Raw genomic sequence first — 22619 nt, 5'->3', positions numbered from 1 at the left:
AGCCAAATGAATGGAAACACATGAACTATGAACCAATGGCTGAGGTGTCCCCAACTGGATCAGGCCCTCTGAATTGGGAGACAGTTGATTGGCTTGATCTGTTTGGGAGGCATCCAGGCAGTGGGACCGGGTCCTGTGCTCATTGCATGAGTTGGCTGTTTGAAACCTGGGGCTTATGCAGGGACGCTTGGCTCGGCCTGGAAGGAGGGGACTGGACCTGCCTGGACTGAGTCTACCAGGTTGATCTCAATCCTCAGGGGAGTCTTTGCCCTGGAGGAGGTGGGAAGAGGGGGTGGGCTGGGGGGAAGGTGAGGGGGCGGGAGGGGGGAGAACAAGGGAATCCGTGGCTGATATGTAGAATTAAATTATATTGTGAAATAAAATAAAAAAAAGAAATAAGGCCCACTCCAGGAGGTAGAACCAAAACCCCAAACTGTTTGGGTGACCAAGAACCTGAGACTAGATAGCCCAGCGTCCTAGGGTAAAACTAAATAATAGTCATTTAAGACATGAAAAAAATGTAGTGATACAATGACAAAAATCTACAAAAGAGGATGCACAAAGTGCATAAGAACCAGAGAGGACAGAGAATACCAAGAAAACAAGCCCTTCAAAATCAACATGATTAATGCTCAGATGAGCTCACAGGGACTGAAGGAGCATGCACAGGGCCTACATGTATCTGTGCCACATTCTCTTTGTATATATTATGGCTTTCAGTTTAGCGCCTTTATGGGATTCCCCAGAGTGCAAAGAGTGGGTTTCAAATTCTTTTGCCTTCTTTTCCTTCTGTTGGCTTGTCTTGTCCAACTTTGATGTAGTAATTATTGTTTTTTTCTTATTATATCTTATTTTGGTATATTAAAATGAATTAAAATAATTAAATTAAAAATGAATTAATGCAAACTTAGCCACTAAGGCAACGATTAATGACTGAACTGCCATGTATACCTGCTGAGAGAAGTAAAATCAGTTTTTTCTATAGAGTGATACTAATATATCAAGCACTCCAGGACAGACCAGCATGTAATAGACTCCACAGTTTTTTGGTGTGCTGTTATTTGGTTATAGTTTGGTGAGTTTTGGGTGTGTGTGTCTTGTTTTATTTGTTTTCTTGGATTGGGAGGCTGTTATTTCTGTATTGTCTTTTTTTTTCGATAGAACTTAATGTTGGGTGAGGAGAGGGGTGAGAAAATCAGGGAAAACTTGGGGAGTGGGAGAATATGATCAAAATAATTTAAATTTAAAATTATTTTAAATAATAAAAGCATAATATGAAGAAGAAAAACTGGAGTGAACACATTTTGGAATCTAGAAAATAGAAAGTTATTTAATTTGTAGACTGATTATTCTTCTTCCATTAGTGAACTCAAGCTCTAATCACAGTTAAGTATACAGAAGAGCACAAGCAGGCTGGGCAAGAATATAGAAACAGGGATAGAATGTGCTTCTTTGTAACACTTTTGAATTCAGTAGTTTTTTCTTCTTTTTTTTTCCTTTTCATTAAGAAATTTTCTATTCATTTCACATATCAACCACAGATCCCCTGTCCTCCCTCCTCCCACCCAAAGCCTTACTCCTCAACCCACCCCCCATTCCCACCTCCCCCAAGGCAAGGTGTCCCCTGGCGAGTCAGCAGAGCCTGGTACATTCAGTTGAGGCAGGTCCAATCCCCTCCTTCCTGCACCAAGGCTGAGCAAAGTGTCTCAGCATAGACACTAGGTTCCAAAAACATAAGGACAGGTCTTGGTCTCACTGCATGGGGGCCCCATAAACAGTTCAAGCTAAACAACTGTCTCGCTTATCCAGAGGGCCTAGTCAAATTCCATGGGGGCTCCTCAGCTGATGGTTCACAGTTCATGTGTTTCCACTAGTTTGTCTGGTTGTCTCTGTACTTTTTCCAATCATGGTCTTGATAACTCTTGCTCATACAATCCCTCCTCTCTCTCATTGACTGGACTTCTAGAATTCCACCTGGGGCTTGGCTGTGGATCTCTGTGTCTGCTTCCACCAGTCACTGGATGAGGGTTCTATCATGACAGTTAGGGTGTTTGGCCATCCGATAAAACAGAGTAGGTCAGTTCAGGCACCCTCTTGACCTTTGCCAGTAGTCTATAGTGGAGTCATCTTTGTGGATTCCTGGGGACTTCTCTTGCACTTGGCTTCTTCCTATTCCCATGGTGTCTTCATTTATCATGGTATCTCTTTCCTTGTTCTCCCAGTCTGTTCCTGATCCAGCTAGGACCTCCCTCTCCCCTAAGCTCTCTTTCCCCCAACACTTGCCCTCCATTACCCACCCCCCCACCCCCAGTTTGCTCATGTAGATCTCATCCATTTCTCCATCACTGGGCGATCCCTGTCTCTTTCCTAGGGTCCTCTTTACTAGCTAGCCTCCCTGGAGCTGTGGGTTGCAGGCTGGTTATCTTTTGCTTTACATCTAGTATCCACTTATGAGTGAGCACATACCATGTTTGTCATTATGAGTCTGGGTTACCTCACTCAGGATCATATTTTCTAGTTTCATTCATTTGTCTGCAAACCTCAAGTTGTCATTGTTTTTATTTGCTGAGTAGTACTCCATTGTGTATATGAACCACATTTTAGTTATCCATTCTTCAGTTGAAGGGCATCTAGGTTGTTTCCAGGTTCTGGCTATTATGAATAATGCTGATATGAACATAGTTGAGCATGTGTCCTTGTGGTATGATTGAACATTCCTTGGGTATATGCCCTAGAGTAGTATAGCTGGGTCTTGAGGAAGGTTGATTCCCAGTTTTCTGAGAAACTGTCATACTGATTTCCACAGTGGCTGTACAAGTTTGCATTCCCACCAACAGTGTACGAGTGTTCCTTTTGATCCACATCCTCTCCAACATAAGGTGTCTTCAGTATTTTTGATCTTAGCCATTCTGACAGGTGTAAGATGGTATCTCAGAGGTATTTTAATTTGCATTTCCTTGATGACTAAGGATGTTGAGCAATTCCTTAAATGTCTTTCAGCCATTTGAGATTCTTTTGTTGAGAATTCTCTGTTTAGCTCTGTAGCCCATTTTTTAATTGGACTGTTGGGTATTTTGCTGTCTAATTTCTTGAGTTCTTAATATATTCTGGATATCAGCCCTCTGTCAGATGTGGGGTTAATGAAGATCTTTTCCCATTCTGTAGGCTGTCATTTTGTCTTATTGACCATGTCCTTTGCCCTACAAAAGCTTCTCAGTTTCAAGAGGTCCCATCTATTAATTGAGGCTTTCAGTGTCTGTGCTACTGGTGTTATATTTAGGTAGGGATTTCCAGTGTCATTGAATTCAAGACTACTTTTTAGTTTCTCTTCTATCAGGTTCAGAATAACTAGATTTATGTTGAGGTCTTTGATCCATTTGGACTTAAGTTTTGTGCATGGTGATAGACATGGATCTATTTGAAATATTGTACATGTTGACATCCAGTTATGCCAGCACCATTTGTTGAAGATGCTTTCTTTTTTCCATTGTACAGTTTTGGCTTTTTTTTTGTCAAAAATTAGGTGTTCATACATATGAAGATTAATATTAGGGTCTTCAGTTCGGTTCCATTGGTCCACATGTGAGTTTTTATGCCTTAGTAGTTTTTGTAATGCTACATTTCTAAAGTCAGTTAATCACACAATGTCTGTAATCTTTGATTTGCATTAGGTAAGAGTTCTTTCCTAGATTCATTAGGTTTTCCCTAATTATTTTGGTCAACTTACATTCCTCTTCAGTTTTTGCATTCCCATTTGATTCTGGGGCTTGTTCTCAGAGCTTTATAGTTGCTACACAATTGTTTCACCATTAAGCTGTATCTCACCCCTACCTTTCATCCTTCTCTGAGACTTGAAAAGTCATTGTTGAATTCTGTAGTTTATAATAAAGACTTATTGAAGGGGATATGAGAATATTTGTGACTATTAAGGCTTAGAATTTGTTATTCCAAGGAGAAATGGAATGAAGTGTAGCGTCCAAATTCCTAAACAAAGGAAAGAAACATTTTCCCTCTGACTTCTCTCCAACCATCTCAGTTGCTTTAAAATTTCCAGAATCCTGTGGAGAGTTGGAAAAGTTCTCTGTAAGACCTACACATTTACCTGTTTCATTAGAAATCTCATTGTCTGGGCAAGGAATACAACCATAACAGCAGACAACCCTGTTTTCCAGGGCAGTTTTTCTGAATCCAGGCCCACAGCTTTTTTGGCACACAGAATGAGGGATCTGAAAAAAATGAAAGCTGTTAGAAAATGTTCAGGGTTTTATGGAAAGACTAAATGGAATTTTTAATGTTAAACAATTAGTTTTCAAATATAGTATCTGCAAAAGCAGAAAATGATTTAGACAGAACTTGAACTTCACTGGCCCATGCATCCCTGGCTTATTCTTGACTATAAGAATGTTGCAGAGTTTGGAAATGTTTTTTGAAACTTGAAAAGTTTGTGACAAGTATAAGGAAGTTAGTCCACTGGGGACCTATCCCAGAAAATCTAGTGTTCCCTCCAGATTCATCCTGTCTTGCTACGAAGTAATTACTGGTTTAGTAGCTTTTACTTCCAGCAGAATTGTGAATTTTTGTTCCCATCTAGACAAGATTTAGATTCATCAGGGAAACAATTCTTTAGGTATTTCTGTTTGGGAGTGTTATACATAAATTTAATGGAGGGTTGTAGCTAGAGTTTTCCTGCCTGGTCCACAGTCAGGGCAAATCTCTCTCACCTGCCAGTCCCACAGCCTTTCAGACCCGACCAAGTAAACGCAGAGACTTATATTGCTTACAAACTGTATGGCCATGGCAGGCTTCTTGCTAACTGTTCTTACAGGTTAAATTAATCCATTTCTATAAATCTTTACCTTGTCACATGGCTCGTGGCTTACCGGCATCTTCACATGCTGTTTGTTATCGTGGCGGCTGGCAGTGTCTCTCTGACTCAGCCTTCCACTTCCCAGCTTTATTCTCCTCCTTGTCCCGACTATACTTCCTGCCTGGCCACTGGCCAATCAGTGACTTATTTACCAACCCATCAGCAACACACTTGACATACAGACCATCCCACAGCACTTCCCCCTTTTTTTTCTTTTTCTTTTTTTTTTTTTTCAAAAAGGAAGGTTTTAACTTAACAAAGTAAAATTACATATAATTTGGGAATTTGGGCGTAGCTTCTCTTACTGCTTCCTGCTGGAGGGGGGAGCTGTATCTTATGGGGACACAAAGAAAATTTTAGAATTATAGAATAGTCCATGAGGCTGTATTATCTGAGCCAGATGCCTTCAAACCATTCTGGATATTGGATCATCTGGGCCATGGTGTCATCGGAGACCTTCAGGGGGTCTTGGCTGGTCAAACCTGATGTATCTTAATCTGAAACAAATCCATAGCCTTTGCCTTTCTGTGGGAACAAAAGCAGAGTCTCCTTTCCAAAGTAACATATCCTTACATCCAAATTTTGAAGTCAAGGTATCTTTAAAATATGCATATTGGTTTAACTCAGCTTCCTTTACAATCAAATATCTCTCTGAAGTTAAGAATCCCAAAGACAACACAATCCAGATTCTCTGTGTAATATTCATTTTTACATGGCTTATTTTATATATTAATTTTACTGTCTCTTTAAAGACTTTATTTTTTAAAACCATGTATTTGTTTCTATAACTGTATATATCACCTTTTTTGTCTCTTTTAAGCCTACATATATTTTACACAGATTGTAAACTATTACATCTGAATCTGTCTTATTGTGAATCTATTGCTTTAAACTGCAGCAGCTGTGGCTGCTGGCTCCACCCACCTCAGCTTCCCAACATGGCGGTGGTAGTTTCCCACCAGCTCTGGGAGCTATCGTGGGTCTATGTTTTTATCCAAGTAGTGTGTAGGCCAGAAACCTCTTTTTTTTGTTTTGTATCAGCAAAGGCCAAATCCACCATGCAGCTTAATGTGCCACTTGCAGAGGCCTCATTCCTGCCATACCGAGGTCGAGTGCGCACACTAGGAACCCACAAGTAGCTCAAACCGGCAGCTGCCCCTCATTTGAGAGAGGCAATTAGGAACTGTTTTTAGCTCTGTTTTAGAATCTTTTCTCAGGTTTTAGGTGGAAACTCTTGCCACCACGTTGGACGCCATTTGTAGCTAGAGTTTTCCTGCCTGGCCCACAGTCAGGACAAATCTCTCTCACCTGCCAGTCCCACAGCCTCTCAGACCTGACCAAGTAAACACAGAGACTTATATTGCTTACAAACTGTATGGCCGTGGCAGGCTTCTTGCTAGCTGTTCTTACAGGTTAAATTAATCCATTTCTATAAATCTATACCTTGTCACATGGCTCATGGCTTACCGGCATCTTCACATGCTGTTTGTCATCATGGCAGCTGGCAGTGTCTCTCTGACTCAGCCTTCCACTTCCCAGCTTTATTATACTGCTTGCTCACACTATCAGCCAAAAGAACCCTTCTTTTCTTTTGTTGTATGTTTAGTTGTAGTAGAAGACAATATTCTCTCTCTCTCTCTCTCTCTCTCTCTCTCTCTCTCTCTCTCTCTCTCTCACACACACACACACACACACACACACAGACAGACAGACAGACATGATCATACTATTCCTCCTAGTTATAAACTGATAGCAAAATGCTAACTGATGAAGGACAATGATACAAATCTTACTAAAAGAGAAATCTTGATTGAATGAAAAGCGTCTCCCATAGATTTGGTTATCTGAATACTTAGGGCTGAGTGTGAGGTACTTTTTAGTGAGACTATCAAAGTTTTAGAATATGGCATTTTGGAGTGAGAATGACATCACTAGGGTTGTGGTGAGAGTTTTTATAAGCATAATTCACATTGTGTTTACTCTCTCTGATTCTCATGTGTGGGTGAACATGTGATTTCTCAGGTTCCTGCTTCGACCACAAAACCTGCCAATTTTTTTCACATCCCCCTACAGTGATCAATTCTTATCCTCCTGTAACAATTAGAACAAAAATAAAATGAAACAAATCCTCTTCTAAAAGTCGTTTTTACTCATAATGTTTCATCAAAGTCAACATTTGATACCTCTGATTATATTTATTAAATGAATATCAACTGAATAACTGTCTGAACTGGATTGATCTGTGTGGCATTTCTGGAATTGAGATTCTCTGTTTCCAGGTGTCTCTAGCTTATGTCAAGTTGACAAAAACTTACCAACAGGAGAGTGAACATTTGAAAGCATATTGAAAAGTTAATGGTAAATCTCTGGGTATTTCCAGGCCACTCTGACAAAGAATGCAGTAATGAAACTGCAGATCTTCATGTCTCCCACCTGTCTTCTAAATCCAACCCCTCAGTCTCATCCTCAGTTCTGGAGCAGACCATCTGCTGTGGCCTATCCTCCCTTGCATCCACTTCAAGTGGATCATATAGATCTTCCCCTTCAATTTTATTCCCTCAGTGTCATTGCTATAGTCTAATCCCCAACTCCAGCAGGCATTCCCTGGAAAACTATAGGTCCCTCCAGCCAGGAAAGCAATAGTCTAACTGTGGATTTTCACCTCTCCCTTCTATCCTTTAAAGAAAACCCTCATCACACTCCAAAATCTTCAGCAAAAAACCGCAAGGGGCCTACACCTCCTCTTTTTCCCCATGTCCACTGCAGAATACAAATCAGCTGCTCCAACATTCTTTCCTACTCACCCTGTCATCCCAGCCCCCCCCCCCCCACTTCAACAGGTGTTCCCTGGAATTCTACAAGACAAGCCTGTCTAAGAAGTTAGTAGGCCACAGAACCAGATAGGCAAACTTCATATCTTCTCTCTCTCTCCTATCCTATTAACATAACACCCCCACCCTGGGTCATCTCCAGCTTTATAGCAGATTGTCTGGTATAGCCTCTCCATATTCTGCCCTGATTCTCCAGGACTGCTTAGTCCTTGTGGAAAATCCTGCTATCCTCCAATATCACTCTTTCCTAGTCCATCCCATTCTAAATATCAGGTACCAATACCAAGGAACACATTTTGCCTTGAAGCCCCAGTGGCCACATTTAGCAGGATTCCAAAGCAAATATTTAGCAGGAAACACAAAGTTCCCATAACATCATGCTAAAAACCAGAAAAAGCAACAGAAATCAAGGAATCACCTAGCCAATAAAGACAAGATATCAGCACCTAGAATTACAAGCATCCCAAACAGAGATGCCTATTTTTCAGTATAAAAATACTCTCAATAATAGTCAGGACAATATGTCTCTATTAGAGCCTTGCACTTTCATTACAGTAGGCCCTGAGAATTTCAATATAGGTGAAGCATGGGACAAAGACTTAAATATCCTTTATACTTAGATCCTTTAAGTATCCTGATATAATAGAGGCCTTTAAAGAGAAAATTATCAAACTAAAACTAAAGTAACATATAAAAACACACAAAGTGATAAGACAATGGAAAGTAATGAACAAAATATTTCAAGATCTTAAAGTGGAAATAGAATCAATATAGAAAACCCAAATTTAGGCAAATCTGGAAGTAAAAAAATTTGGAACCCAAACAGGAACCTCAGAGGCAAGCCTCAACAATAGAATACAATATATGGAAGAAAGAATCTCAGGGATTGAAGACATAATAGAAAAAATATGGATACATTGAAGAAAATGTTAAATCTAAAAATATCCTGTCACAAAATATCCAGAAAATCTTAGCCACCATGGAAAGACCAAATCTAAGAATATTAGGGATAGAGGAATGAAATGTACAGAAATTATTTTCAACCAAACCATTTGAAAAAATTCTCTAATCTAATAAAAAAGATCAATGAAGATACAAGGAGCATACAGAAAATCAAATAGACTATATGAGAAAAGAAAGTCTACTTGGCATATAATAATCAAAACATTTAACATATAGAGTAAAAAAGAGTATTAAAAACTGCAGGGGTAAGGACTAAATAACATAAAATATGAGACATATTAGATATTCACCTGACTTCTCAGTGGAAAAATTAAAACCCAGAAAGTCCTGAACAGGTATTCTACAAGGACATCATATATGCCAGTCCAGAACATATATCCAGCTAATATTTCAATCACAATAGATGAAGAAAATGTAGAATTCCATGATAAAAACAAGTTTAGGAAATATTTACTTATGAATCTAACCCTAGAGATGATGGTAGAAGCAAAACTACAAGTTTAGTCCCAAGAAAACACAAAGGTGAATAATCTCAGAACAGAAAATCTAAAGAGGGGATATATGCACATACACATGGACAAGCGCACCCCAAAATGAAACAAAAATAACTTGAATAATCAAACATTGTTCATTGATAACATCCAACATTCATGGTCCCATTTGCCCAATAAAGAGACAGAGATTGGGGGGCTGGAGAGATGGCTCAGAAGTTAAGAGCACTGGCAGCTCTTCCTGAGGTCCTAAGTTCAATTCCCAGCAACCACATGGTGGCTTGCAACCATCTGTAATTTGATCTGGTGCCCTCTTCTGATGTGTAGGCAGAATACTGTATACATAGTAAATAAATAAATCTTTTTTTAAAAAAAGTGAGATTAAAAGAATGGATGCAAAAGCAGATTCCACCCCTGTGCTGTATCCAAGAAACACAACTTAACAACAAGGATAGACATTACTTCAGGAAAACGTTGAGAAAAGGTATTCTAAGAAAATGCACTGGCAGCCCCAGTTGCAGGCCAACAGCCAAGACTCCTGAAGGCAGGTCTGATTAGGGCCCAGCAGACCCTGTAATCTACAAGCACGACTCCATCCCCCAAACCCACACATCTCCCAAGACTGCAACTGCTTCCTGAGACACAGACACTCCAATTGGGTCAAGAGTGTCAAATGGACCAAGCACAGCTGCCTTAGATATAAACACCACTTGCACTGGTTGGAGGAAGAGATGGGTAGATGCCAGTGCAAGAATACGTTCAACAACATAAATAGCAATATGACACCACAAGAAACTAGTGGGTCTACAACAGCAAGACCTGAACATCCCAACATAGAAGAAGCACAAGAAAATGACCTTAAAATGACTTTACAAAGATGATAGAGGCCTTTAAAGAGGAAATGAAAATTTTTCTTAAAGAAACCGAGGAAAGGACAAACAAAAAATTGGAAGAAATTAATAAATCACTTAAAGAAAGTGAAGAAAACCAAGAAAAACAACCAAACAGGTGAAGGAAACAGTTCAAGGCTTGAAAACTGATATAGAGGCAGTAAATAAGACACAAACTGAGGGAATGCTAGAAATGGAAAATCTGAGTAAACAGACAGGAAATACAGATGCAAGCAGAATGCAAGAGATGAAAGAGAGAGTCTTGGGAATTGAAGATATGATAGAAGAAATAGATTTATTGGTTAAAGAAAACATTAAAGACCAAAAAGTCATAACACAAAATGTCCAGGAAATATAGGACACCATGAAAAGACCAAACATGAGAAAAATAAGTATAGAGTAAGGAAAAGAATACAAGCTCAAAGGCAGAGAAAATATATTCAACAAAGTCATAGAAGAAATCTTGCCCAACTTAAAGAAGGAAACACCTATAAAGATACAAGAAGCTTACAGTACACCAAATAGACTGGACCAAAAAAAAAAAGTCCACTCATCACATAATAATCAGACCACTAAATATACAGAATAAAGAAAAAATATTAAGAGCTACTGCTGTGGGATGGTCTGTATGTCAAATGTGTTGCTGATTGGTCAATGAATAAATCACTGATTGGCAGTGGCCAGGCAGGAAGTATAGGCGGGACTAACAGAGAGGAAAATTGAGAGAACAGGAAGCTGGGTGGGAGAGACACTGCCAGCCGCCATCAGGACAAGGAAGATGTAAAGTACCGGTAAGCCACAAGCCACGTGGCAAGGTATAGATTAATAGAAATGGATTAATTTAAGCTGTAAGAACAGTTAGCAAGAAGCCTGCCACGGCCATACAGTTTGTAACCAATATAAGTCTCTGTGTTTATTTGGTTGGTTCTGAATGGCTGTGGTACTGGTGGGTGTCAGAGATTTGTCCTGACTGTGGGCCAGGCAGGAAAACTCTAGCTACAAGCTGCAAAGGAAAAAGGCCAAATAATTTATCAAAGCAGACCCATCAGAATAACATCTGACTTCTCAGTAGAGACTCTGAAAAACAGAAGGTCCTGGACAGATGTTATACAGACACTAAGAGATCATGGATGCCAGCTTAGCCTATTATACCCAGCAAAACCCTCAATCACCAATGACAGAGTAAACAAGATAATTCATGACAAAACCAGATTTAAACAATACCAATCCACAATTCCAGACCTACAGAAAGTACTAGAAGAAAAAACCCAATCTAAGGAAGTTAGATGCACCCACAAAAACACAGGCAATAGATAACCCCACACCAACAAATTGCAAAGAAGGGAAACACACATACTACCACTAAAAAATGACGGAAACTAACAGTCACTGGTCCTTAATATCCCTGAATATCAGTGGAATCAATTTGCCTATAAAAAGACACAAGCTAACAGAATGGATACGAAAACAGGATCTGTCATTCTGCTGCATATAAGAAACACACCTCTACCTTCTTGGCTCGGCCTGGGAGGAGGGGACTGGACCTGCCTGGACTAAATCTACCAGGTTGGGCTCAATCTTCAGGGGAGTCTTTGCCCTGGAGGGGATGGGAGTGGGGGGTGGGCTGGGGGGAAGGGGGAGGAACAGGAGGGAGCAGAGCAGGGGAATCTGTGGCTGATATGTAAAGTTAAATTAAACTATAAAATTAAAAAAAGAAAAAAATCTATTTTCAGTAAAAGAGGGGAAAAAGGTCTACCTGGAAAAAAAAAGGAAAAAAAAAGAAACACACATCAACTTAAAAGACAGACATTCAGAGTAAAGGGTTGGGAAAAGATTTTCCAATCAAATGGACCTAAGAAAGAAGCTGGTATAACTATTCTAGTATACGGTGATATGTTGTGTACTTTAAAAAGTTTGCCTGAGCACTTTCTTAGAAAATTGGGAATCAATCTCCCCCAAGATCCAGCTATACCACTCTTGGGCATATACCCAAGGAATGCTCAATCATACCACAAGAGCACTTGTTCAGCTATGTTCATATCAGCATTGTTTGTAATAGCCAGAACATGGAAACAACCCAGATGCCCTTCAACTGAAGAATGGATAAACAAAATGTGGTACATATACACAATGGAATACTACTTAGCAGAGAAAACCAATGACGTCATGAGGTTTGCAGGCAAATGGATGGATCTAGAAAAAATCATCCTGAGTGAGATAACCCAGACTCAGAAAGACAAACATGGTACGTACTCACTCATAGGAGGATACTAGATGTGGAACAAGGATGACTGGACTGCTACTCACATCACCAGGGAGGCTACCTGGAAAACAGGACCCCAAGAAAGACACGGGGATCACCCAATAATGGAGAAATGGAAGAGATCTACATGAACAGCCTGGACATGAGTGGGGATAATGAAGGGCGAGGGTCAAGGGAAAGAGAGCTTGGGGGAACAGGAGATTCCAGCTGGATCAAGAACAGAAAGGGAGAACAAGGAATAGGTGACCATGGTAAATGAAGACCACATGAGAATAGGAAGAAGCAAAGTGCTAGAGAGGCCCAAAGAAATCCACAAAGATACCCCCACAACAGACTGCTGGCAATGGTCGAGAGACAGCCTGAACTGACCTACTCTGGTGATGGGATGGCCAAACACCCTAATTGTCATGCTAGAAACCCCATCCAACGACTGAGGGATCTGGATGCAGAGATCCATGACTAGGCCCCGGGTGGAGCTCTGGGAGTCCAATTAGCGAGAAAGAGGAGGGTTTATATGAGTGAGAATTGTTGAGACCAAGGTTGGATAAAGCACAGGGACAAATAGCCAAACGAATGGAAACACATGAACTATGAACCAATGGCTGAGGGGTCCCCAACTGGATCAGGCCCTTTGAATTGGTGAGACAGTTGATTGGCTTGATCTGTTTGGGAGGCATCCAGGCAGTGGGACCAGGTCCTGTGCTCATTGCATGAGTTGGCTGTTTGAAACCTGGGGCCTATGCAGGGTCGCTTGGCTCGGCCTGGGAAGAGGGGACTGGACCTGCCTGGACTGAGTCTACCAGGTTGATCTCAGTCCACAGAGGAGGCTTTGCCCTGGAGGAGTTGGGAACAGGGGGTGGGTTGAGGGGAAGGTGAGCGGGTCGGGAGTGGGGAGAACAAGGGAATCCGTGGCTGATATATAGAACTGAACTGTATTTCGAAAGAAAAAAATACCAAAAGAAGCACATGACTCTGCAGGGACAAAGCCAGAAATGAACATAACCACAAAGAGTGCCTTGTTACCGAAAAACCAGATCCATTTCAAGGGAGCCTAATAATAGGAAATCTTGTCAAAATGTAAATGACACAGGGGGAGGCACTAGAGGATAGAAGATAGAATCCTTCTTTTCATTTTTAAATACATACAGTTAAGCATCATGCAAAAAAATTGACTGTTTAATCTCTTAATGTTCAATTAAGAACTTTAAAGCATTTATAGATGCATGTAATTACCACCATGACCAAATCACAGATCCATAACTTGTCCCCTTCTATACTACTCCATTTTTAACAGCCTCTTCTGCCTATTCTAAAACCTGTTAAACATGGATATGTTTTCTGTCTCTAAAGTTCCAGCTTTTCAGAATCTCATAAAATAAAACCACGTTGGGCTTCTTATTTACCAAAGTCCTCTAAGATTCATTCAAGCTGTAAATGCGGGGTAGCTTTTTATTGCATGGAGGTACTAATTATCTACCCATTCATCCTTGGAAGGGCATTTGAATTGCCTCCATTTGGGGGCAGTAATGAATAAAGCTGCCATAAATATTTGAGCCTTGGATTTTGTGTGCTAAACTTCCAGGTTTCTATGGTAAAGATCCAGTAGTGGGATAATAATGTCATAGGAAGTGCATACCATAGTTTGCAATAAGATGACAGTTTTCCAGAGTGGCTGTATCATTTGTGTGTAAAAGTCTCAGTTGCTCTGATTTTCATCAGCATTTATTATTGCCAGCTGCACCTTTTAATTGATTTTAATGGGTACATAGAGAGATCTCATTAAGGATTTTACTTATATTTCCTCAATGAGCACTGATGTTGAACATTTTTCCTTACTCTTTTGCCCCATTTATATTCATTTTTAATAAAATGTTTGCATCTTTTGCCTATTTAAAAAAAAAAGTTTGCCTGAGGATCAAAGGACAGAGCCAGCCACTGGATAAGACATAGAGGGCAGGCAGTGGTGGCACACACCTTTAATCCCAGCACACACCTTTAATCCCATGCCTTTGCTTGGGAAGCACACACACCTTTAATCCCAGGAAGTAATATGGTAGGGCAGAAAAAGGTATACAAGGCATGAGAAAACAGGAACTCATTCTCTTTTGACTGGTGATTTCATAGTTAAGATCTAGTGGACAGCTGTTCAGCTTCTCTCATCTTTCAGCTTTCATCCTAATATCTGACTCTTTTTTTTTAAATTAAAAGTCCATCTAAGATTCAAACAACACTAATATCTATCAAAATAGACTTCAAAGTTAAACTAATCTAAAGAATGGAGAAGGACATTTTGTATTCATCACAGGGAAAATGCATCAAGATAAAATCTTGATTATGAACACTTATGCCCCAAATACAGGGGCACCCAAATTGTAAAAGAAATATTACTAATGCTTAAACCACACATCAAACTGCACACACTAATATTGGGAGACTAAAACACCCCACTCTCACCAATAGACAGGTCTGCCAGACAGAAACTTAACAGAGAAATATGGGAAATAGCAGATATTGTGACTCAAATGGACTTAATAGGCATCTATAGACACATTTCACCCAAAAACAAAGGACTATATCTTCTTCTCAGCCCTTCATTGAACCTTCTCTAAAACTGACCACATACTTGGTCAAAAAGTACATCTCACCAGACACAAAAAATTGGAATAAGCCCCTGTGTCTTATCAGATCACCATGGCTTAATGTTAGAATCAACATCAATACAAATTACAGAAAGTCTACAAACTTTTGGAAACTAAACAATGTTCAACTGAATCACCACTGAATCAAGGAAGAAATAGTGAAAGAAATTAAAGACTTTCTAGAATTCAAGGAAAATGAATGCACAACATACATAAACTTATAGGACACTGTGAAAGCACTACTGAGAGGAATGTTCACAGCAATAATTGCCTACATAAAGAATCTGGAGAAATCTTATTGGTGAAATTATTAAGGCCACTCCATGTAGTTAAAGGGAGATTTATTTAATGGCATAACTTACAAATTAAGGGATAGGTAGGTCGCGGGGTCTGGGGAAGGTGTTCAGTGGTGTTCTCTGGAGCTCTGCTCGGTCCACCTCCACTATCCAGGGTCCTGCAACAGAGAGAGCGCCCGCCGATCCAGATCTTGGGTCCCCAGGCGCCTCCCTTGGCCCCGCCTTGTAGGCATGACAGTTGCCGAAGTCTCAATGGGGGTTGGAACTTCCAGATCAAAGCTGGAATGGCTACCCACTACAAAATCTCACACTAGTGATTTAACAGTACACCCAAAAGCTCTAGAACCAAAAGTAGCTAACTCACCCAGAAGGAGTAGACAGCAGGAAATAATCATATTTAGGGATGAAATGAATAAAACAGAAACAAAGAGAACAATACAAAGAATCAATGAAACAAAGAGTTGGTTCTTTGAGAAAATCAACAAGACAGACAAAACCTTATCCAAACTAACGAAAAAGCAAAGAAAGAACATCCAAATTAACAAAATCAGAAATGAAAAGGGAGATATACCAACTGATAGTGAGGAAATCCAAAGAATCATTAGGTCATACTTCAAATACCTGTCCTGCACAAAATTCAAAAAATGTGAAAGTAATGGACAATTTTCTGGATAGGTATCACATACAAAAATTAAATCAAGATCAGACAATTTAAGTACATCTGAAACCCCTAAGGAAATAGAAGCAGTCATTAAAAGCCTCCCAACTGGATATGAACTTTCTCAGACTAAGTAGCTGCTCTAAGAAGTGATTTAGAAAGAATCTCCTCTCATTTATTGGAAAACATGAAAATATAATTATGTAATTTGCAATTAAAATGAGACTTTGGTTCCTTAAATTTAAATTGCTGAATCTCTTAACAGATTGTCTTATATATTTTGTGTTTCCTGTAAGTATATCTCCTCTTCTCTGTGATGCAGAGACCATTCATTAAACTTTTCAAATCTCAAAAAAAGCCTCCCCCACAAAAAAAAGTCCATGGCTAAATGGTTTCAGTACAGAATTCTACCAGGATTTCAAAGAAGAGGTAATATCAACACTCCTCAAATTCTTCCCTACAACACAAAAAGAATGACCATTGCCAAACTCTTTTTATGAGGGTACAGTTACCCTGGTATGCAACAAAGAAAGAGAATTACAGACCAGTCTCCCTCATGAACATTGATGCAAAAATACTCAATAAAATACTGGCAATCCGAATCCAAGAATACATAAAAAAAAATCGTCCACCATGATCAAGTAGGCTTCATGCCAGAGATGCAGGGATGGTTCAACATATGAAAACCTGTCAATGTAATTCATAATATAAACAAACTGCAAGAAAAAAAACTACATGATCATCTTATTAGATGCTGAAAAAGCCTTTGACAAATCCAATACAACTTCTTTTTTATTATTAAGAAATTTTCTATTCATTTTACATACCAACCACAGATTCCCCTCTTCTCCCTCCCCCTGTCCCCCAGAATTCCCCCCAACCCACCCCACATCCCTACCTTCTCTAAGGCAAGGTCTCCATGGGGTGCTAGCAGTACATTCAGTTGAGGCAGATCTAAGCCCCTCCTCTCTGCACCAAGGCTGTGCAAAGTGTCCTTCAATAGGTAGTAGGTTCAAAAAGCCAGCTCATGCACAAGGGACTGGTCACAATTCCACTGCCTGAGGGCCCCCTAAAGAGTTAAAGCTATATAACTGTCTTGCCTATCTAGATGGCCAAGTCCAGTATCACAGGGCCTCCTCAGCTATTGGTGCACAGTTCATGCATTTCCATTAGTGTGGCTGGCTGTCTCTGTACATTTTCCCTTCATGATCTCAATGTCCCTTATAGAAGCCCTCCTCTCTTTCATCGATTGGACTCCTGGAGCTTGGCCTGGAACCCAGCTGTGGATCTCTGCATCTGCTTCCATCAGTTGCTGGATGAGGGCTCCATGATGACAGTTAGGGTATTCAGCCATCTGATCACCAGAGTAGGCCATTTCAGCCACACTTTTGACTATTGCCAGTAGTCTAAGGTGGGGTTATCCTTGTGGATTCCTGGGAACTTACCTAGCACACTGTTTTTCCTTATTTCCATGATGCCTTAATTTATCATGATATCTCTTTTCTTGCTCTCCCACTCTGTCCCTGTTCCAGCCTGAACCTTCTGTTCCCCTATGTTCTCAGCCCCCTTCCCTTGCCCTCCATTACCCCCACCCCTTACCCCAGGTTTGCTCATGGAGATCTCATTTATTTCTTCTTTACTGGGTGATTCACATGTCCTTCCTAGGGTCCTTTCTGCTAGCTAGAAAAACAAGGACATCATGAAATTTGTAGATAAATAGATGGAACTAGAAAATATCATCCTTAGTGAGGTAACCCAGACCCAGAAAAACAAGCATGGTATGCACTCACTCATATATGGTGATACTTTATTTTGTACTAAAATGTTATTTGTATGTTAATAAATAAAGTTTCCTGGGGGTCAGAGCTATTAGCAAGCCATAAGAAAGCCAGGTGGTGGTGGCATACGCTTGTAATCCCAGCACTTGGTAGGCAGAGCTAGGTAAGTCTCTGTGTGTTCAGGGATACAGCCAGCATTGGAGACACATGCCTTTAATCTCAATACCAACCATAGAAGACCTGGAGGTCTGTACAGACAGGCAGTGATGAGGCGGTATGTGGTTGGGTTTACAACCAATGAGAAGGCAGAATAGAAAGTCTATATAAAGACTTTAACACAGGAAGTAGGTCTCTTTCGGAGAGGTAGGACCACTGCAGGAGGAAGGGTAAGGTTTTAGCTCTTAGCTCTGACCTCTTGGCTTTCTTCTTTGCATTGGTTCTGTGTTTCTTATTTAGTAAGATGGTTGGTTACATCTACACTCATAAGTGGATACTAGAGGTAAAACAAAGGATAATCAGACTACAACCCACAGTTCCAGAAGAAGCTAGAAAACAAAGATGACCCTAAGAGGGATACATGGATCACCTTGGATTGGGGGAAAAAGATGAGATCTCCATCAGTAAACAGGGGATGCAGAGAGCAAGAGAGGGGAGAGGATGGAGTATGAGAACATGAGGGAATGGGATGGTTGATCTGGGGGAGGCATGGAGTAGAAGAGCAATGAAATAGATATCTTGATAGAGGGAGACATTCCAGGGTAAGGGAGAAACCTGGTGCTAGGGAATTTCCTAAGATTCCACAAGGATGACCCCAGTTTAGACTACTAGGAATAGTGGAGAGTGTGCCTGAATTGGCCTACAATGGTGAATACCCTAACTGTCATCATAGAGCCTTCATCTAGTAACTGATGGAAGCAGATGTGGTGATCCACAACCAAGTACCAGGCTGAGCTCCAGAAGTCCAGTCAAAGAGAGGGAAGATGAATTATGAGCTAGCAGTCAAGATCATGATGGTGAAATCTAGTTTTCATGAACCAAACTCAGGAACTTTAGATCAACAGCTGTGGAACATGCATCAGACCAGACTAGGCCCTCTGCATAGGGGAGACAGTTTTGAAGCTTGGTCTGTTTGAGGGGCCCCTGGCAGTGTGATTGGGATCTATCCCTGGTGCATGAGCTGACTTTCTGGAGCCCATTACCTATGGTGGCACACCTTGCTCACTCTTAATGTAGGAGGGAGCCTGCCTCATCTGAATGTACCAGACTTTGCTGACTCCCCATGGGAGGCCTTACCTTTTTAGAGGAGGGTATGGAGAGGTGGATTTGTTGGGGGAGGATGGGGAGGAGCAGGTGGAGGGTTGATAGGTGGGATATGGGTTGGTATGTAAAATAAATATTTTTTACATAATTAAAAAAAGAAAATGGACTGAAGAAGTAGCCTGGTATGCCCATTTTAATGTCTGTCAAAGTAGATTTTAAACCAAAACTGGAACAAGATATCTTTAAACAAGATAGGAAAGGACACTACTTAATCATGAATAGAAAAATCACCAAGAAGACACTGCAATTCTTAACATCTATGTCCCAAACATAAGGCCACATAAGTTTGTAAAAGAAACACTTCAACAACTTAAATCACATACTGACCTTCATACCCTGATAGTGGGAGACTTCAATGACACTCTTTCACCAAAAAAACAAATGAACAAGAAAAAAATAAAAATTTAACAGAGAAATTCTGGAGTTGTCTTCTGTGACGAGTTAAATGAGCCTGGCAGATATTTACACAACATTTCACTTAAACAAAAAAGAATATGACTTCTCAACACCTCATGGAACTTTCTCAAAATATGAACACTTATTCTGACACAAAGCAAATCTCAGCAGATACAAGGAAACTGAAATAAACTGCATCCTTTTTGACCCACACAGATTAAAGCTATAAATGATCATTTTCAGAATAAAAAACCCAGAAAGCTTAAGAACTTTTGGAAATTGAACAACTTACTATGGAATGAATGACTGATCAAGAAAGTAATTACAAACAACTTACATAATTGAACAAAAATGAATATTCAACACATCCAATCACATAGGACACAGTTGAGGCAGTTCAAAGTAGCAAGAGCAAAACCCTAAGTATCTACACAAAAGATTCACATTAGTAATTTAACATTACACTTGAAAGCTCTAAACCAAAAAGAAGAAATCACACTCAAAAGTAATAATGGCAAGAAAAACAATCAAACCCATAGCAGAAATCAAAACAGAAAAAGTATAAAAAGCAATGAAAGAAATAGCTGTCTCTTAAAAAATATCAAGAAGATTCAGAAATACTTTTACAAATTAACTCACAGGCAGTGAATGAATATCTAAATTAACAAAATTAGAAATCAAGAGGGAGATATAACAATAGATACTGAGGAAATAAAGATAAACATAAAGACATACTTTCAAAATCTCCATTCCATCATATTGGTAATCTGAAAAGAACTAATCATTTTTGATACTCCAAAATTATTAAAGTAAAATCAAGATCAGATAAGCCATTTACACAGCCCTATAAACTATAATAAAATTGAAACAGTCATCAAAATTATCCTAACATGAAAAAGCCCAGAACCAGGTAGTTTTACTGTAAAATTATACCAAACTTTTATAGAAAAGTTAATGCCAATGCTCTGCAAATTATTCCACCAAATAGGAACAGAAGATACTTTGCCAAATTCAATTTGTGAGGGTACACTTAACAATGATATTCATGCCATATATGGATCCAACAAAGAGAGATTACAAATTAATTTCCCTTATGAATGATGATCCACAAATTCTCAATAAAATATTTGCAAAAAGAATCCAAGAACACATTAAAAAGACCATCTACTATGATCAAGAAGGTTTCTACCAGAGAAGCATATATATGTAAATGGTAAACATGCATAAATCAATAAATGTAATCCATCATATGCACAGACTGAGGAAAACTGTATAATCATCTCATTAGACGCAGAAAAGATCATCCACATGATCCAAGACTTCATGATAAATTTCTTGGCAAGATTAGGGATACAGAGGACATTCCTCAACATAATAATAACAGTTTAGAGAAAGCCTATAGCCAATATTAACTTAAATGGAGAGAAATATATAGCAACTCCACTAAAATCAAGAACAAGACAAAGTTGTCCACATTCTCCATACCTATTCAATATAGTACTTGAAGTATTACCTAGAGCAATAAGACACAGGAATTTTACTAAGAAGATATGAAAATGGGAAAGGAAGAAGTCAAAGAATTGTCATTTGCATATGATATGACAGTATACTGAAAGTATCCTGACAATTCCAGTGGAATGTTTTCCTATAGCTGATAAAAGTTTTGAGCAAAGTAACTTCATACAAACTTTAGTACCAAAAATCAGTAGCCCTCCTATATACAAATGACAGAGACTAAGAAAGAAACCAGGGACCAATACCTTTCACAATAACCTCAAATAATATAAAATTTCTTGGGTTAAATCTATTCAAGCAATGGAAAGGCTTGCATGATTAAAAACTTTAAGGCATTGAAAAGGACTAGACTGCTACTCACAACTCCAGGGAGGCTACCTAGAAAACAGGACCCTAAGAAAGACACAAAGATCAACCAATGACAGAGAAATGAATGAGATCTACATGAGCAAACTGGACATGAGGGGCGGTAATGAAGGGCAAAGGTCGAGAGAAAGAGAGCTTAGGAGAGCGGGAGATCCCAGCTGGATCAAGAACAGAGAGGGAGAACAAGGAAAAAGAGACCATGATAAATGAAGACCCCATGGGAATAGGAAGAAGCAAAGCGCTAGAGAGATCCCCAGAAATCCACAAAGATACCTCCACAATAGACTACTGGCAATGGTTGAGAGACAGCCCAAACTGACCTACTCTGGTGATAAGATGGCCAAACATCCTAATTGTCGTGCTAGAAATTTCATCCAATGACTGATGGAAGCAGATGCAGAGATCCAAGGCCAGGCACCAGGTGGAGCTCAAGGAGTCCAATTGGCAAGAAAGAGGAGGGATTGTATGAGCGAGAATTGTTGAGACCAAGATTGGAAAAAGCACAGGGACAAATACCAAACTAGTGGAAACACATGAACTATGAACCAATAGCTGAGGAGCCCCCAACTGGATCAGGCCCTCTGGATAAGTGAGACAGTTGATTAGTTTGAACTGTTTGGGAGGCACTCAGTGGGACTGGGACCTGTCCTCAGTGCACGTGCTGGCTGTTTGGAACCTGGGGCCTATGCAGGGACACTTTGTTCAGCCTGGGAGGAGGGGACTGGACCTGCCTGGACTGAATCTACCAGGTTGTGCTGAATCCCCAGGAGAGTCCTTGCCCTGGAGGAGATGGGAATGGGGTGGGTTGGGGGGAGTGAGGGGGGGGGCGCGGGAGGAGGGAGGACAGGGGAATCTGTAGCTGATATGTAAAATTAAATTAAATTATAAAATAAAAAAAGAAAAAATTTAAGACATCGCTATTAATAAATTAATCATTTTTCCAAAATATGAATTAAAAAAAAGAAAAAAGAAAAGGACATCATATTCTCATTAATCAAGTAAAAATGGCCATCCTACCAAAAGTAATCTACAGATTTCAAGCAATTAGCATCAAAGTTCCAACACAATTCTTCAAAGATATTGAAGGACAATTTTCAGCCTCACATAGAAATACAAAATAATGCAATATACCTAAACAATTCTGAATAATAAAAGAATTGCTGGAGGCATCAACATCACCAACCACAGAAGGCACTACAGAGCAATAATAATAATAATAGCATGGAATTTACACAAATGAAACATGTTGATCAATGTATTCAAATTAAAGATACAGACTTAAATCCATACACCTATGGACACTTGATTTTTTTTTCATGAAAGAGAATTATAAATATATTTATTGG

The 22619-nt window shown here is 39.7% G+C and overlaps 1 protein-coding gene across 1 annotated transcript in view; it reads right to left on the bottom strand.

The window, feature by feature from the left end:
• The window catches only part of LOC128125737 (vomeronasal type-2 receptor 116-like), a 54560-nt gene that overhangs the window by 5152 nt on the left and 26789 nt on the right, over positions 1-22619 (bottom strand). Inside the window, exon 5 of the mRNA XM_052763388.1 lies at positions 4103-4226. Coding sequence (XP_052619348.1) covers positions 4103-4226 — 124 coding nt within the window. The remainder of the gene's footprint in view (positions 1-4102; positions 4227-22619) is intronic.

The sequence above is a fragment of the Peromyscus californicus genome, unplaced genomic scaffold (genome assembly GCF_007827085.1).
Source record: "Peromyscus californicus insignis strain IS unplaced genomic scaffold, ASM782708v3 Scaffold_4__1_contigs__length_199733344, whole genome shotgun sequence".
Lineage (NCBI taxonomy): Eukaryota > Metazoa > Chordata > Mammalia > Rodentia > Cricetidae > Peromyscus > Peromyscus californicus.
This window is presented reverse-complemented; position numbering and strand designations above follow the sequence as displayed.